At 37.7% G+C, this 18,423-nt stretch overlaps 2 protein-coding genes across 2 annotated transcripts; one reads left to right on the top strand and one right to left on the bottom strand.

Moving 5' to 3' along the window:
* Positions 1 to 3,260: 3,260 nt before the first annotated feature.
* On the bottom strand, positions 3,261 to 3,890 carry LOC148550955 (uncharacterized). The gene has a single exon (XM_088494678.1). The coding sequence runs from the start codon at positions 3,888 to 3,890 to the stop codon at positions 3,261 to 3,263; it is 630 nt and encodes a 209-aa protein (XP_088350804.1).
* Positions 3,891 to 11,274: 7,384 nt separating this feature from the next.
* Positions 11,275 to 13,184, top strand: LOC107607065 (BTB/POZ domain-containing protein At1g30440-like). Its single transcript, XM_016309053.3, has 3 exons — positions 11,275 to 11,586; positions 12,288 to 12,357; positions 12,701 to 13,184. Exons 1-3 carry the CDS (start codon positions 11,528 to 11,530, stop codon positions 13,079 to 13,081), a joined length of 510 nt encoding a protein of 169 aa, XP_016164539.1. The 5' UTR covers positions 11,275 to 11,527; the 3' UTR covers positions 13,082 to 13,184.
* Positions 13,185 to 18,423: the final 5,239 nt, after the last annotated feature.

Raw genomic sequence — 18,423 nt, 5'->3', positions numbered from 1 at the left:
ATAAAGATCTAGCCACGGCTCGTGGAGTTTAAGCCAGCTAGCTATATACAGAAAATACAGAATCCTGAAAGTTAAAACAGCTTATAAAAGTTTTTCTCTCAAAGTAAGCCTCTAGGCAAAAGTAAATACAAAATTGAGAGATATAGACAAAATAATCAAAAAGACTCCAAAACATATCCAGGATCCTCCGCTCTGTCACCATCAAAGCAACTCACCGAGGTGGGTTGCGACCTGCATCTGAAAAACAACAACAGAATATGATATGAGAACCGGAGGTTCTCAGTATGGTAACAGTGCCCAGTGATGTAAGATATAAGACTCTGGGATGCCAAAGACAATCTTAAAACTTTATATCCATCACAAGATTCATCTTAAAGTATAACTAAAACATTAAAACATAACTTAAAACCATAACATAATAAAGGGGTAATCTAACTTAGGGGATTTTCTAATCTAACAGTTCTCCGCTGTCCCACAGCCTTCACCCACCTATCCTCCATGCGATCCCATCGCCACCGCCTTCCGAACCTCCTCAATCCCAGTAGAATACACAATTAATACAATGCAAGTAAAACACAAGTATAGGCATATATGTCAAGTAATTCAATTAGGCAATTAGGCAAACAATTTCAAGTCGGCAAAGCAAACAAATAGATAAAAGATGCACATGATGAATACCTGTCCTATTGGCTGTGATATCACATTGTCGGTTCAACTGCCAACCCGACATATCTCTATGGAGATGTCGCCCTTCAGAATCATAATGGAAATCCCTGAGATATGGTGCTTGGAACACCGTCCAGGATTTTGTGCCTGCACACTCTAGTGATCCGAAGGGATGCGAGCAGGATACTCTTGCCACAGACCTCACATCTCAACGTAAGCGGGATTAACCACTGTCCTTACGCCACCGCCGTGATCTCAACAGGCGGGATTAACCACTGTCCATGCCAGGTGCATAGCGTCTCATAATTCTCATCATAAAATAGTAATTCGGTGGTTTTCAAAAATCATTTCATTCTAAACTCATTAGTTCACCACTTTCACCACTCATCACGAACTCATTAGTTCATCACTTTCTCAATTCATTGTTAGTAACCACCAATATACTCTTCTTCCTTCTCACTCAACCAAACCCATCCTTAGTACACCAGAAACTTAAGCCTCCGTTCTCTAATTTTTACTAAAAATACCGAAATAATTCCACCCAAGACATTCTTTATGTTTTAACATCCAAAAACAAGCTAAAAAGTCTTAGATAGGTGTCACATAAGTTTACAAGCTTGCCGGGAAGGTGAAACAATTAAAAACAAGATTTTTGTTAAAAAACTAGGCAATGTGCGTACGCACAGGAGTGTGCGTGCGCACGCCCAAGAAGATTTTTAAGATGTGTGTGTACGCATAGAGGTGTGCGTTCACACAAGAGTAAAATTTTCCAATTCTGTTCCGTTGCACAATACGTGCGAACGCCCTCAACAGACTGCACCTTCCAGCGTGTGTGTGCGCACAAGGCTGTGCGTGCACACAGCTTGCAAAACTTCGTTGGTTGTGTGTGCGCACAGAGCGTGCTAGCACTCCCAACCGTAGCTATATCTCCGTGTGTGCGTGCACACATGTTCAAAAATCCACGGGGTGTGCATGCGCACAAGGCTGTGCGTGCGCACACAAACCAAAAATCCTAAAATTCTGTAACATTGCAGAATTCAGATTTTGACACCAAACTTTGAAGAACATAACTCCCTTTACAAAAATCCATTTTCTTTAAACTTTGTATCCATTTAAAGATTTTTCAATGAACCTTAATTTAAAGCAACTTTCAACAAATTTTGAAAATTGAGGCTCAAGTTATGATCCGTCAAAGTTCACCAAAAGTCCGTTTTTACCAAAATTTTACAAGGTTCTCAATTTTCTAATTTCACAACCAAAACCACCTCAACTCCATCCCACATTAGATTTTACCATTTGTGTCACAATCCATTACTCATATCATATAATTCTCAAACTCAAATATCAATTATACCACACTAGCACCCATTCTCAACCATCACATTCATCAATCATTAATCCATCAATACCAAGCATCAAAATCAATCTCATTCCAGCTCAATCCAAATCTTCCGCACCATTTTTATCAATTTTAACATCATAATATATCAACATACTCAAAATCATCAAATCATCATAATTCATCATTCAACAACCAACTCAATCCAAACGTATCCTATGGGTCACTAACCTAACTGTCCAGAAATATTATATATTACATAGAGAAAACCAAAACCATACCTTGGCCGATTCCCAATATGCATAAAATCCAATTTGAATGCAAATCAAGCTTCCAACCATAACCAAGTCACCAATTCCACTCCAAATTCTCCCAAATGTCCAAAGCAATTCCAACAAGCTCCAATATTCAAACTAACATCATACATTTCATATAAATCAAAACCTAACACTCATAATTAATCAATTTACAAGGGTTCTTGAGAAAACTTTCCTTAATCACTGAAATTTAGGATAGAACCCAACATTTTCTCACTAATGATTAGCACCTAAACAACCGAAACAAAATTTTCACTCAATACAAAACCCTAAAATTTCGAATTTTTGAGAGGAAAATATGAGAGAGATTTCGTGATTTTCTTACCAGTTTCTTGTATGAGTTTTGTAGAGCTCTCTGCGGTGATCACGTGGCCGCAAACTGTGCGGCAATCGGAGCTCCGTAGCTCAAGTTATGAGCTTAGGAAGTTGAAGATGAATAGTAAATTTGGAACCCTCTTCCCTATTTCCTTCTCAGCTGAGTTATGTTATATTTGAGTGTGTTGTGTGCTGATAGGTTCATTAATGCGGTGTTTTATATGTTGGTCTTGGGCTCAACTTGGGTCCAGTCCAACTCGTTAGCATTTTTGGCCCGTTTGGCCTAACTTTGGGCCAAACCTTTAAAATTAATGCCCGATTTTCAATTTCTAATATTTTTCTAAGGTTTTCTACTGTTTTCAATTATTCTCACACAGTACCGAACAGACTTAAACCGGTTCGACCGGTTCGGATGCCGGTTCACGATTTTACTCAGTTTTTCACAGAAAATACATTTTCTGACTCAGAAAAATCTACTGAGTCAAAAAATCATATTTAATTTCCCTAATTCTCCTTCTAAATTTTCAGAATCTAATTTGGGCAATTTAACTAATTAATTAAACGGTTAATTAGTCGCGGTTCTTTCATTCTCCCCGCCAAATAAGAAATTTTGTCCTCAAAATTTAGTGATTACCTGAGAATAGCTCGGGATAATCCTTCCGCATCTCGGACTCTAATTCCCAAGTATGCTCTTTAACTCCTGCCCACTTCCAAGCAACTTTAACTAATGAAACTTCCTTTCCTCGTAGTTTCTTCACACTAGTGTCGTCAATACGCACCGGCGTGACTTGAAATGTCAAGTTCTCCCTCAACTCGACCGTCTCGGGCTCTAACACATGAGCCGCATCCGACGTGTATTTACAGAGTTGTAAAACATGGAATACGTCATGCAAGTTAGACAAGTGAGGTGGCAAAGCTACTTGATATGCCACTGGCCCGAATCGCCTTAGAATCTCAAATGGTCCTATATACCTCGGATTCAACTTTTTTATCTTGATTGCTCTTCCAATCCCAGTTGTTGGAGTAACCCTCAGAAATACATGCTCTCCTACTTCAAATTCCAACGATTTTCTTCTCTGATCCGCATAACTTTTCTGTCGGCTCTGTGTAGTTAGAATCCTTGCTCGAATCTTCTTAATCTTCTCAGTAGTCTCTGCTACCAAATCAGGACCCAAAACACTTGCTTCATCGGCTTCATACCAACATAGTGGAGATTGGCACTTCCATCCATACAAGGCCTTATACGGAGCCATCCCAATGCTCGTATGAAAGCTATTGTTGTACGCAAACTCCACCAATGGCATGTAACGGTCCCAACTTCCAGATTGATCCGAAACACGCGCCCTTAGTATATCTTTCAATGTCTGAATAGTCCTTTCCGACTGTCCATCAGTTTGCGGATGATATGTTGTGTTGAGTCATAGTCTCGTACCGAAAGCCCTTTGGAAAGCTCCCCAAAACCTTGATGTCAATCGGGGATCACGGTCTGACACTATGCTCGATGGCACACCGTGCAACCTTACAATCTTCTTGATGTACAATCTCACCAATTCCTCCATTGAATAATTCTCTCGAATAGGTAGAAATTGAGCGGACTTGGTTAAGTGATCCACAATCACCCAAACCGCATCAAATCCCGACCTAGTTCTTGGTAAACCGGTCACAAAGTCCATCGTAATTCCTTCCCACTTCCACTGAGGAATCTCAAGTAGATGTAACATTCCCGACAGTTTCTGATGCTCTATCTTTACCTTTTGACAAGTCAGGCACTTAGACACATCCGTAGCTATATCACCTTTCATCCCAGGCCACCAGAACATCTTCTTTAAATCATAGTACATCTTCGTAATTCCTGGATGAATGGAAAACCCACTATTGTGAGCTTCTGACAACAAATCTTGTCTCAGACTCCCAACATCCGTCACACAAATTCTCCATTCATATCTCCACAACCCTTCATCATCCTTAGTAAACTCTCCATGCCTCTTCTTGCCAACCGGTTGAAATAGTCGCTGAAGTTTTGTTTCATCTTGTTGAGCCCTCTAAATTTCTAACTTAAAAGTACTTGAAATCTGCAACTGATTCAAACAAGCTCTTCCAGCAACTTCACCAATATGCAACTTGAGATCTACAAACTTATCCACTAATTCCTCTTCCTTGATTCTCATCCAAGCTATCGTTAAGGAATTCCGACTCAACGCATCCGCCACCACGTTCGCCTTTCTAGGGTGATAACTTAGCTCAAAATTGTGATCTTTCAAAAGCTCCATCCATCTCCTCTGACGTATATTGAGCTCTTTCTTATCAAAGATGTACTTGAGGCTCTTATGATCAGAAAAGACGCTAAACCTCACTTCGTACAAGTGGTGCCTCCAAATCTTCAACGCAAACACAATCGCCGCTAATTCCAAGTCATGAGTTGGGTAATTTCCTCATGTAGTCTCAGCTGACGCGATGCCACCATGTTCCGGTGCTGCATCAACATGCAACCCAAACCCTTTGGTGACGCATCACAATACACTTCAAACGGTTCGTGCGGTTTTGGTAAGATTAAAACATGTGCTGAAGTTAACTTTTGTTTCAAGGTTTGAAAACTCTCTTCACACTTCGACGTCCACATAAAATGCACCTCCTTCCGGGTTAACTTGGTCATAGGTAATGCCATCCGGGAAAATCCCTAAATGAATCTCCGGTAATATCCGGATAAGCCCAAGAAACTCTTAACTTCTGTCACCGTCGTTGGTCTTTCCCATTCCATCACCACCTCTACTTTCGAAGGATCTACGACTATTCCCCCTTTGCTCACCACGTGACCTAAGAACTTTACCTCCTCCTTCCAGAACTCGCATTTGGACAACTTAGCATATAATTTCCACTCCTTTAAGATTTGCAACACAATTCTCAAGTGTTCTTTGTGCTCCTTCGCCGTCTTAGAAGAAACTAAGATGTCGTCTATGAAAACCACCACGAATTTGGCCAAAAATGGACGAAATACTCTGTTCATGTAATCCATGAACACAGCAGGTGCATTCTTTAACCCAAAAGACATCACCACAAACTCGTAGTGTCCATAACGCGTCCTAAACGCAGTTTTTGGAAAATCCTTCTCCTTCACCCTTATCTGATAGTAACCGAATCTCAAATCAATCTTGGAAAACACCCCAACTCCTTGCAGTTGCTCCATCAAGTCGTCGATCCTAGGCAACAGGTACTTGTTTTTCACATTCACTTTGTTCAGCTGTCAGTAATCCACACAAAGTCGTATTCCTCCATCCTTCTTATTTACCAGTAAAACTGGCGCTCCCCATGGTGATACACTCGGTCGAATGAACCTCTTATTCAGAAGCTCTTCCAACTGAGTCTTTAATTCTACCAGCTCTATCGGAGCCATTCTATATGGCGCAATCGATACTGGTCCGGCTCCCAACACCAATTCAATCGCAAATTCAATCTCCCTTTAAGGTGGGAACTCAGGAATATCTTCCGGGAACACTTCCGAAAAGTCTCTAACTACCGACATATGATCTAACTTCTGATTATCACCTAACGCATTTACAGCCAACAATATATAACCCTGACACTCTTTTCCACTACAATGCACTATTACAGAGTTCAGGTAACAACCCTCAGCTACCACTGCTCCATTTTCTCCTTCCGGCATAAACTGAATTGACCGCTTAAAGCAATCCAACAAAATTCGATTCTTTGACAACCAATCAAACCCCAAAATCATCTCCAACCCAACCAGTGGTAAACAAATCAAATCATGCACAAAGTTTCTACCCTCAAGCTTGAAACCTACTTGTCTACAACCTGACATAGTCACAATTGTCTGATGCGGAATATGTACATGCAATTTAAATATAATTCTGACACTTTCAATCCTAGTTCCTCAACTTTGTTAAATGCAATAAACAAATGCAAAGCTCCAGTATTATACAATGCAACTAAAGTTTTATCACCAATTAAGCATATACCTCTGATCAACGGATCCACTTTAGCAGCATCATTGGCGTTCACAGTAAACACCCGACCTTGTTGGTTCTGGCCCACATTCTGATTCTTCTTCTCCCGAGTGCAATCTCTCGCAATGTAACTCGGCAATCCACAGTTGAAGCAACCACCTATACCAATCTTGCAAGATTCATTCAGATGAAAACGCCCACAACGCACACAAGTTAAATTTGGAGAAATCTTACTCTGATTCCCTCTCCCTTTGGCATACTAAAACTGATCATAAGTGTTCTTTCTGAAGCCTCATTGACCTTGAGGCACATATCCTCCTCTCTTAAAATTCTGACCCTTCGGTTGGAAGTACTTGTCACGTCCCCGATTAGTGTTTAATCCACGAGTGTCCCTTGACGAGGCTACCATCTTTGCACTTTCCTCAATAACTCTCGCCTTGTTCACAAGATCGGAGAAGATCCGAATCTCCAAAGGGGCCACAGCAGTCATGATGTTATCCTTCAAGCCCCTTTGATACTTAATGCATTTCCAACTTTGATAGGTCTCCGGGGCACCCTGACACACCCTAGAGAACGTATAGAGCTCCTCAAATCGGCTAGTATAGTCCACCACAGACGAAGAACCTTGCTTCAGCTGCATAAGCTCCATCTCCTTTGCTTCCCTTGTAGATTCAGGAAAGCACTTCTTATAAAAATCCATCTGGAATACATCCCAAGGGATGTCGGCATTTTGAAGCTTTAGTAAGCGGCATTCTCCTTGCCACCAATGCTGAGCCTCTCCCAAAAGCTGATACGCAGCAAACTCTACTTACTAGTTGTTCGGAACATGCTGTGCTTGTAACGCACGCTCCATGTCATGGAACCAATTATCTGCTTCCGTAGGATTGGTTTGACCTCTAAAACTTGGCGGATGAAGCTTGAGAAAAGTAGCCAAGGTTATCGGAGCACCTCCCATGTTATCACCGTTTCCTTCAGCATTATCATTCCTGTTTCCTTCACCATTTCCGTTTCCAGCTGGCTGACCTAACCTCTGCACAGCTTGCAGAGTCGGAGCAGCATTCGCCTCTATAGTATTAGCGAGGTTAGCCATTGCCACCATGAATTCGGCATGGTTATCGGCCGGTTTCTCATTTCTACTCTCTCCTCGTGAACATGTACGACCTCATCTGCGAGTAGCCATTAGGGTTCCTGTCTACACCAAACAATTGATATCAAGGTGATTAATCTCAATATCAGAAGCCTAGTGCTTTAATTATCCCAAAAAGGCACTCACAAACAAGCATGCTATGCAATATCAATAACCTAAATAACATCAAGGAAAAAGACACAGAGTATGCAATGAAGCACAATCGGTCCATCCCTCAGGCTCACGAGGATAAACCGCTCTGATACCACTAAATGTAACACCCTAATTATCCTAAGAGTTACCTCACGTCGTAAAGAAAAGGTTAATCAAAGGTTACAATAGTTCTAAATCTTATACATACATATATAGAAGGAAATAATATATTCTAGAAGCCCGATGAAGGATACAGCTCAAAAACAGAGTTGAAAAGCGATAAATGTACTCACGAAGCTACACTAAATGAAGCACAAGATATAATTATAATATAACAAAATATAAGAGTAGAATAGTATAAAGATCTAGCCATGGCTCGCGGAGTTTAAGCCGTTTAGCTATATACAGACAATACAGAATCCTGAAAGTTAAAACAGCTTATACAAGTTTTTCTCTCAAAGTAAGCCTCTAGGCAAAAGTAAATACAAAAGTGACAGATATAGACAAAATAATAAAAAAAGACTCCAAAACATATCCAGGATCCTCCGCTCTGTCACCATCAAAGCAACTCACCGAGGTGGGTTGCGACCTGCATCTGAAAAACAACAACAGAATATGGTATGAGAACTGGAGGTTCTCAGTATGGTAACAGTGCCCAGTGATGTAAGATATAAGACTCTGGGATGCCAGAGACAATCCTAGAACTTCATATCCATCACAAGATTCATCTTAAAGCATAACTAAAACATTAAAGCATAACAGAAAGCCATAACATAATAAAAGGGGTAATCTAACTTAGGGGATTTTCTAATCTAACAGTTCTCCGCTGTCCCACAGAATTCACCCATCTATCCTCATGCGATCCCATCGCCACCGCCTTCCGAACCTCCTCAATCCCAGTAGAATACACAATTAATACAATGCAAGTAAAACATAAGTATAGGCATATATGTCAAGTAATTCAATTAGGGAATTAGGCATGTTATACAATTAGGCAAACAATTTCAAGTCGACAAAGCAAACAAACAGATAAAAGATGCACATGATGAATGCCTTTCCTATTGGCTGTGATATCACATTGTCGGTTCAACTGCCAACCCGACACATCTCCATGGAGATGTCGCCCTTCGGAATCATAATAAGAACGCCCGAGATATAGTGCTCGGAACACCGTCCAGGATTTTGTGCCTGCACACTCTAATGATCTGAAGGGATGCGGGTGGGATACTCTTGCCACAGACCTCACATCTCAACGTAAGTGGGATTAACCACCATCCCTGCCAGGCGCATAAGGTCTCATAATTCTTAGCATAACATAGTAATTCAGTGGTTTTCAAAAATCATTTCATTTTGAACTCATTAGTTCACTACTTTCACCAGTCATCACGAACTCATTAGTTCATCACTTTCTCAATTCATTGTCAGTAACCACCAATATACTCTTCTTCCTTCTCACTCAACCAAACCCATCCTCAGAACACTAGAAACCTAAGCCTCCGTTCTCTATGTTTTGACATCCAAAAACAACCTAAAAAGTCTTAGATAGGTGTCACAGAAGTTTGCAAGCTTGCCGGAAAGGTGAAACAGTTAAAAACAAGATTTTTGTTGAAAAACAAGGCAATGTGCGTACGCACAGGGGTGTGCGTACGCACACCCAGGAGGATTTTCAAGATGTGTGCGTATGTATAGAGGTGTGCGTACATACAAGAGTAAAATTTTCCAATTCTGTTCGCTCACACAATGCGTCCGAACACCCTTAACAGACTGCACCTTCCAGTGTGTGCGTGTGCACAAGGCTGTGCGTGCGCACAGCTTGCAAAACTTTGTTGGTTGTGTGTGCACAAAGAGCGTGCTAGCGCTCCCAACCATAGCCATGTCCCCGTGTGTGTGTGCGCACAAGGCTGTGCGTGCGCACAGGTTCAAAAATCCACGGGGTGTGCGTGCGCACACAAACCCGAAATCATAAAATTCTGCAACATTGCAGAATTCAGATTTTGACACCAAACTTTGAATGATCATAACTCCCTCTACAAAAATCTATTTTCTATAAACTTTATATCCATTTAAATATTTTTCAATGAACTTTAATTTAAAGCAACTTTCAACAAATTTTGAAAACTGAGGCTCAAGTTATGATCTGTCAAAGTTCACCGAAAATCCATTTTTACAAAAATTTCACAAGGTTCTCAATTTTCCTATTTAACAACCAAAACCACCTCAACTCCATCCCACATCAGATTTTACCATTTGTGTCACAATCCCTCTACTCGTATCATATAATTCTCAAACTCAAATATCAATTATATCACACTAGCACCCATTCTCAACCATCACATTCATCAATCATTAATCCATCAATACCAAGCATCATAATCAATCTCATTCCAGCTGAATCTAAATCTTCCGCACCATTTTTATCAATTTCAACCTCATAATACATCAACATACTAAAAATTATTAAATCATCATAATTCATCATTCAACAAATTCAACAACCAACTCAATCCAAACCTATCCTATGCGTCACTGGCCTAAGTGTCCAGAAATATTATATATTATATAGAGAAAACCAAAACCATACCTTGGCCGATTCCCAATACGCACAAAAAACCCAATTTGAATGCAAATCAAGCTTTCAACCACTAAGTCACCAATTCCACTCCAAATGCTCCATGTCCAAAGCAATTCCAACAAGCTCCAATATTCAAACTAACATCATACGTTTCATATAAATCAAAATCTAACACCCACAATTAATCAATTTACAAGGGTTCTTGAGAAATCTTACCTTAATCACTGAAATTTGGGATAGAACCCAACATTTTCTCACTAATGATTAGCACCTAAACAACCAAAACAAAATTTTCACTCAAAACAAAACCCTAAAATTTTGAATTTTTTAAAGGAAAATTTGAGAGGGATTTCGTGATTTTGTTACCAGTTTCTTGGGTGGGTTATGTAGAGCTCTCAGCGGTGATCGCGTGGCCGTAAACGGTGCAGCTATCGCACAGTACCGGACAGTACCGGACAGACTTAAACCGGTTTAACCAGTTCGGTTGCCGTTTCATGGTTTTATTCGGTTTTTCAAAAAATACCTTTTCTGACTCAGAAAAATCTATTGAGTCCAAAAATCATATTTAATTTCCCTAATTCTCGTTCTAAATTTTTGGAATCTAATTTGGGCAATTTAATTAAACAGTTAATTAGTCGCGGTTCTTACACGACAGACTATTCATAAATTCTTGTTTTGCTCGTTTCCAGTCTGAGAGACAAGAGACATGGTTTGCTGATAACTCTCCCCTACTTGAGAACTAGTTATGCTTGATTTAGATTTGCTTGATTTATATGTACAAAACCCTGTAAATATAGGTACAAAATTAGATAAACATTAAAAAAGAAAGAAACTAAACAAAACAGCTTAAATCCACACAAATACAATTGATAAACTGAAACTGAAAATCACGTACCTGACTAGTAGATATGCATCAATGCGTTTCTCAAGAATTAGAAGCTTCGGTTTTGGTGCTTATTAAGGAATTCAGCTTGATAAAGTGATCTAAGGGTTTCGATGGGTTTCAGTTTACCTCTGTTCTTCTCTGAGCTCGGTTTCTGAATTGTTGTATCTCTTTCTTGGAATTTGAGTGAAATGGCTTGTGTGAAATTGGGTTCCGAACCTGATGCTTTCCAATGTCAAAGGCAAACATGGTATACACCCTTTTCTTAATGTGTTTGAGTGGTAAATTGTAATTTTCTTAAGCTCAAAAAAAGAAAAAGAAAAGAAAAAAGGATTTTGCAGTTTTGTTGATGTTTTTTATCTGTGTTTTGTAGGTTATATCTTTTGTTTACATGTTTGTGCATTGTAAAGTCTTAGGGTTAGGAATATGGTTCTGTAGTAATTTGATACAGGATGAATAGTTCATTTTGTGGAGGTCTTATTTTATCTAGTTATGGATGAAGTATCTTGAAGTTGGGTTTGGTACTTGAGGCCAACATGTAAAATGGAAACACACAAGTGTTTCATGACTTCTTTTTTTCAGTGTTTGCTCTAAGATAGTCTAGATTACCGTATATTTTTCATTTGATTTTGCTTCTAATTATCATAGCTTATTGCTTTATTTAATTTGCTTGTATTTTCTGCATTATAGGCAACAGCTGTCCATTTAAATGGCCTTGTGATGCACACTTTATTACTATGTTTCAAGTTTTTCCATTCTTTTCTTTTATTACTGCTCAGAATGGCATTTGTTCGAAAAAATGTTTCCAATGATGATAATTTTCTTGCCTTTAATTTTCAAATTAGACCATTTCAAACGACTCTGTTGTGTTGTGTCTTTTGGAATTGTTATTCAAATTTTTCCACTTTTACATAATGTGTAAGCATTTTTTTATTGCCCTTATGACTATAGGTTCTGCACAACTGGGCTTCCCAGTGACATTGTTGTCGAAGTGGGTGAAATGTCCTTCCATCTTCACATGGTATATAATGTTTATTTCTTTTAATATATATTTTTATTATATATAGCTGATGTACTGCCCATATGATCTTTTGTTAACATATGATGTCAATTTTCATGTTACTATTGGTATTGTTGAAATTTAAATCGTTTGGGAGTTGTTCTGGACTTAAAAGAAAGAACTATCATCTTTGCTTGTGTTCATAGACCATTTTGTAAAATTTAATGTAGTGACGAACTGTATTTGGTGCTGTAATTCTACATAAAATAGTTTCTTAGCTGAAAGGCAGCCCCTCAGTACCATTTTGATTAAAGGATGTTGATAAACTTGAATATAAATAAGCTAATTCAAACACATGGTGCAGTTCCCTTTGCTCTCTAAAAGTGGGGTTTTGGAGAGACTGATTGCAGAAGCTTCTGAGTCTAAGGAAGAATGTGTCATACACCTACCTGGCATTCCTAGTGGGGCCAAGACATTTGAACTTGTCGCAAAATTCTGCTATGGTGTGAAACTTGAACTTAAAGCTTCAAATGTTGTGTACCTCTGGTGCGCTGCTGAGAATCGTGAAATGACTGAGGAATATGGTGAAGGTAATCTTATTTCACAAGCTGAAACCTTTTTCAATCAAGTAGTCCTCCGAAATTGGAAAGACTCTCTCAGAGCGCTTCAAACCTGTGATGATGTTCTACCATATGCTGACGAGCTGATTATATTTATGGAATATTTTTCAGCACTTGCTTTCTGACAATTTAGCTGAAGAGCTGATTATATTTATAGAATATTAGAAGATACATTTGTATGATATAATATTTTGCTTTTTTCTAATTTATTAGTAGTAAACTCTAAGTGGTCTCATGCATATTTTGATATGAGTATGCTTATTCTAGTGTGAGATGTATGAATACTCAAAATTATGATTATCTTAATATTCTTGGTTCATTATATAAATATATTTTGTTTCAGGATAATTTTTATTATTTAAAGATTATTGTATGGTATTATTATGTATTTATTTTTATTTTATAATAACTAACTAATTTAATTAAAAATACAGGATTATATATATAATTATATTCTCAAATATTAGATTTTAGATAAAAAGATTATTAGAAATTTCTGTTTATATATATATATATATATAAACAGAAATTTAAAAAAATTGAGGGAAAAAAGGCTACACTTATACAGAGTAGCTATAGGTATACTATTTGTTACGTTTATAAAGTGATGTAGTATTCTTGAAAAGTGTAGCCTATTCTTTTGAATTCTGGTAACCATTAGTGCTGAAAAGCGTAGCCTTTGGTCCTGGACAGCATCACTTAAAGAGCGCACCCTATTCCAAAAGCCCAGAAGCGTAGCCTTTGATACAGAAAAGCATAGCCTTTGAGAATAGGCAACACTGGTATAGGCATCCCCCAGAAAAGCGTCTCCAAAGCCTAAAAAGCATAGCCTTTACCTAAGGCATCATTTTTTTTATTTTTGGCTACACTTTTCAAGTGTACCTGAATGGGTGCTTTTCTTGTAGTCGTGTCATCTGAATTTATTGTTTTTGGCCATCAATGTTTCAAAATATGGTTAAAGTATGTTTGATTACTAAACTAAAGGAATCGAGTTGATAACTAAAAGTCAAAATGTCATTGGTTGAGATGACTAATGATATGTAACTTAATTAAAAGGTTAGTAGTAGCAAGAAAATATATATTTTTTGAATTATATAACTAAATTAATCTTTCTCATATTCCCATTATATATGATGATGATATATGATATAGGATAGAAGATAGATAACATGGCCCTTAACAACAATTCAGATAGAGTAAAAAATTAGAAGCATGAGAGTGTTCTCATTCACTAACGCAGAAAATAGAATTAGAGAAGAAGACTTGAGACACGGAAGTGAAACTGAAACTCATATACTGTAATTGTACCACCAGTTCTGGGTAATGGAGTAATACAATATATATAGTGAAAGTACCTATGGTTTAACAACAATCAAAACCAATAAAGACTAATTCACTTATATTCACTCATAGCCCCCTCAAACTTAGCAGTGGGTTGAAGAACCACTCTAAGTTTGTCTCGAAATTTGTGAAATAGAGGTGATGAGAGGGATTTGGTAAAAATATCCCCAATCTGATCTATAGAGGGTATATGGAGTAGGACATAGACTTGTTTTTGATTCACCATCTCTCTTAGGTAGTGAAGGTCAATTTTCATGTGTTTGCACCTAGTATGCAGGACCAGGTTAGCAGCTAATGAGCAAGCACTTTGATTATCACAGTAAATAGTAGGTGCCATTGCTTGTGGAATTCGAAACTCCTTTAGAAGCTGCTGTATAGACACTAGTTCTGACTGAGATGCTTCCATGCTCCTATACTCTACCTCAATGCTACTGCGACTAACTTTGGCTTGTTTATTGCTATTCCATGATACCAAATTGCTTTCTAAGTATACACAATAGCCAGTAATTAATTTCCTATCCTCCAAATCCCCTGCCTAGTCTGCATCTGTGAATGCAAGTAATCTAAAGTCAGTACATTTTTGAAATTTAATGCCTGCTGATACTGTACCTACAATATATATGAGGATGCGTTTGACAGCCTTCCAGTGCTCTATTGTTGGAGAGTGCATGGATTGAGAGACCTTGTTTACAGAGAAAGCAAGATCTAGTCTTGAAATAGTCAAATACTGAAGTGATCCAACTGTCTCTCTATACAATTTTGGATCCTGAAAATGCTCAGCATCATTTGATGTAAGCTTCAAGGCTGAGACCATAGGGGTAGGCATTGAATTTGTAGTGTCCATTTTGGTTTTTTGTAACAAATCTCGAGCACACTTTTGTTGAGAAACTAGAATGGATCCATATGTTAAATAAGAGAATTCTAACCCAAGAAAATAACTAAGTTTTCCAAGATCTTTAAGCGGAAAGATTTTATTGAGATCAGAGATAAGTTTGTCTATTTTACCAGTATCACTTCCAGTGACAACAATGTCATCTACATAAGCTAAGAGAAAGGTGATAGATATACTAGTGTGTTTAACAAACAATGAGATATCACTTTTGGTTTTTGGTAAAACCAAACTATAATAACATAGCAGCCAATGTATTGAACCAAGCTCTTGGAGCTTGTTTCAATCCATAGATTACTTTGTTCAACTTACAAACCTGTGATGCATTCCCAAATTGATAACCTGCTGGTAGAGACATGTATACCTCTTCTTCAAGAATACCATTCAAAAAGGCATTATCAAAATCAAATTGCCTTATTGTCCATCCACGTGATAGAGCCACAGTAATTACAATTCTCACAGTAGTAGGTCTCACAACTGGACTGTATACTTGGCTGTAATCTATGCCTTCAACTTGCAAAAAACCTTTTGCAACTAACCTGGATTTGTACCTGATGATGTTGCCTAACGGATCTCTTTTTGTGGCAAATACCCATTTAGAATCAATAATAGTTTTATGCTTTGGTGGTTCAACTAAATCACAGGTGTTACATCTTACTAAAGCCTCAATTTCAGTATCCGTTGCATTTTTCCAGTGTAAACACTGAAAAAGTTGTTTAACATTCTTTGAGGTATTGTTAATCAAATCATAAAGTTCTACTGAAGTTATAGCTAATGCTTGAGGCCTATTGTTTCTGGTTTTTGATCTTGTAAGCATATCGTGAGTATTAGAAGATGTAGTAGAATTAATGTTTGTAGCATTTTCAAAAGGTTGACAGATTTCAAGACATGAAATTGAGATGGAAGGATTATGATTGAGGCCAGTACTAGAAGAGGTATGCTCAGTATTTTGAGTGTCAAGGCAAGTAGTTGATGAGGCAGAATCTGAGATATCTAGAAGAGGTAGAGTTTGGGGAGCTTTAGAAGTCTTGGGTGAAATGTTGAATGTAAAAGCTGGCAGATCTTTAACTGTATCCTGTTTCACTACTATATTTTTATTGTGAAATAGAGAATTGTAAGGAAATTCAGTTTCATCAAATATCACATGTCTCGAATAGTGAATTTTCCCGTCTTTAGTCATGCACTTATAACCCTTGTAGTTACTATCATAGCCAAGAAATAAGCACTTTTTTTATTTGAATGCAAACTTTACTTTGTTAGAAGATCTTAAATAAGGAAAGCAAGCACATCCAAATATTTTAAAGTCCTTATAATCTGGTAATTTTTCAAATAAAGTTTCAAAAGGTGATTTATTATCTAATGCAGAATATGGTAATCTATTGATGATATATACTGCTGATGTAAAGGAGTCTTCCCAAAATAACATTGGTAATGCAGCAGTAGCCAAAAGTGACAATCCTACTTTAGTTATATGCCTATGTCGTCTCTTTACACTACCTTGTTGTTGATGTGTATAGAGGCATGAAATTCTATGCATAATACCATGTTTAGTTAAAAATTGACTGAAGGAGTGTGACATGAATTCCATACCTCTATCAGTTTGCAAAGCCTTAATCTTCAATCCTGTTTGAGTTTCCATAAACAGTTTATAAATTTTCAATGATTGTAGTGACTGAGATTTATGAGTTAGTAAGAAAATAGTTATGTATTTTTTATGAGCATCCACAAATGAGATGTAGTATCTATATCTATTTCTAGACATCATAGATGCAAGCCCCCAAATATCAACAAAAATAAGGTCTAAGGATGCTGTATAGACTGATTCAGATTTTGCAAAAGGCAACTGATGCATTTTTTCCGTAGCACAATATTCACATATTTGAACAAAATTAGAATCAAATTGAGCAGAAACTCCACATGTTTTCAAGATAGAAAGTACAATTTTTATTTAACTGTGACCCAGGCGTTTATGCCAAAGGTCAAGGGTTATATTTTTGTTGCTTTGAGTTACAAATGCTTTCTTAATAGAAGAATCTATAATGCTATGCTTACAAGAAACAGAATTATTCAAAGAACTATGCATTAAGGACTTATTAGGCACAAGAATAAACAAGTTTTTAAAGGAGTATATGCCATTTCTAGCTTTGCCTTGGAGAAGAATTTCTTGAGAGTTCTGATCACGCATAATACAATCATAAGGCCAAAATTCATAATATACATGGTTATCTAAAGCAAATTGAGTTACACTTAATAAATTCTATGTGATTTCAGGAACATAAAGTAATTTGTTTAAAAAAACTTGATTTTACTGTCTTTATCACAAAGAATTGAAGTTCCTTGAGTTAGAATTTTCGTACCTTGACTATTACCTACAAACAATTGATCAGAATCTGGAATTGAAGAGTTCGAATTCAGCAAGTTGAGTGAATCTGGTGTGACATGGTGAATTGTTCCTGAATCTGGGTACCATACAGATTCTTGATAATTCCAAGGATTTGAGAAATAAGCTCTTGGTTGATGAAACTGTGATGATAGTGGTGGTGGTTGTGTTTTAGAGTAAGGAAATGTGGATTGTTGTGATTGTGAGCTATTTCCATAAGCTTGAAAGTTAGGATCGAATCTATGGAAGCAAGTTTGAACCACATGGCCTTGGCAACCACAAAGTTGACACTGAGGTCGATTACTTTGATTAGAAAAATGACCTCCTCTTCCAAATCTTCCCCCTCTTCCTCTTCGAATAAAAGAGCCTCTTTGAGATTGAACGGTATACGGTTATGATTGATGCACCACTATTTCGTGGTACATCTTGTGCTTAATTGAGTGGATTTTATCCACTATTCTCACATTTATTCACAGAATTCGCATGTTTTACACTTTCTTCCTAATTTTGTGCTATGATTGAAAACATGCTTCTTTGGCCTTAAATTTGCTAACTTTAATCCTCTCTTATTACCATTCGATGCTTTGATATGTGTGTTAAGTGTTTTTAGGGTTTATAGGGTAGGAATGGCTTAGATGATAAAAAGGAAGCATGCAAAAGTGGGAGGAATACAAGAAACTGAAGGAATTACTAAGCTGTCCAGCCTGACCTCTTCGTACTAATTCAACCATAACTTCAGCCACAGAGGTCCAAATGAGGCGGTTCTAGTTGCGTTGGACAGCTAACATCTGGGACTTCAAAATGATATATAATTTGTCATGGTTGCTCTGCAGATAAATGGCGCGCACGCGTGCATC

This window comes from Arachis ipaensis, chromosome B7 (assembly GCF_059453495.1).
Source record: "Arachis ipaensis isolate K30076 ecotype BB chromosome B7, ASM5945349v1, whole genome shotgun sequence".
In the NCBI taxonomy this organism is placed as follows: domain Eukaryota; kingdom Viridiplantae; phylum Streptophyta; class Magnoliopsida; order Fabales; family Fabaceae; genus Arachis; species Arachis ipaensis.
This window is presented reverse-complemented; position numbering and strand designations above follow the sequence as displayed.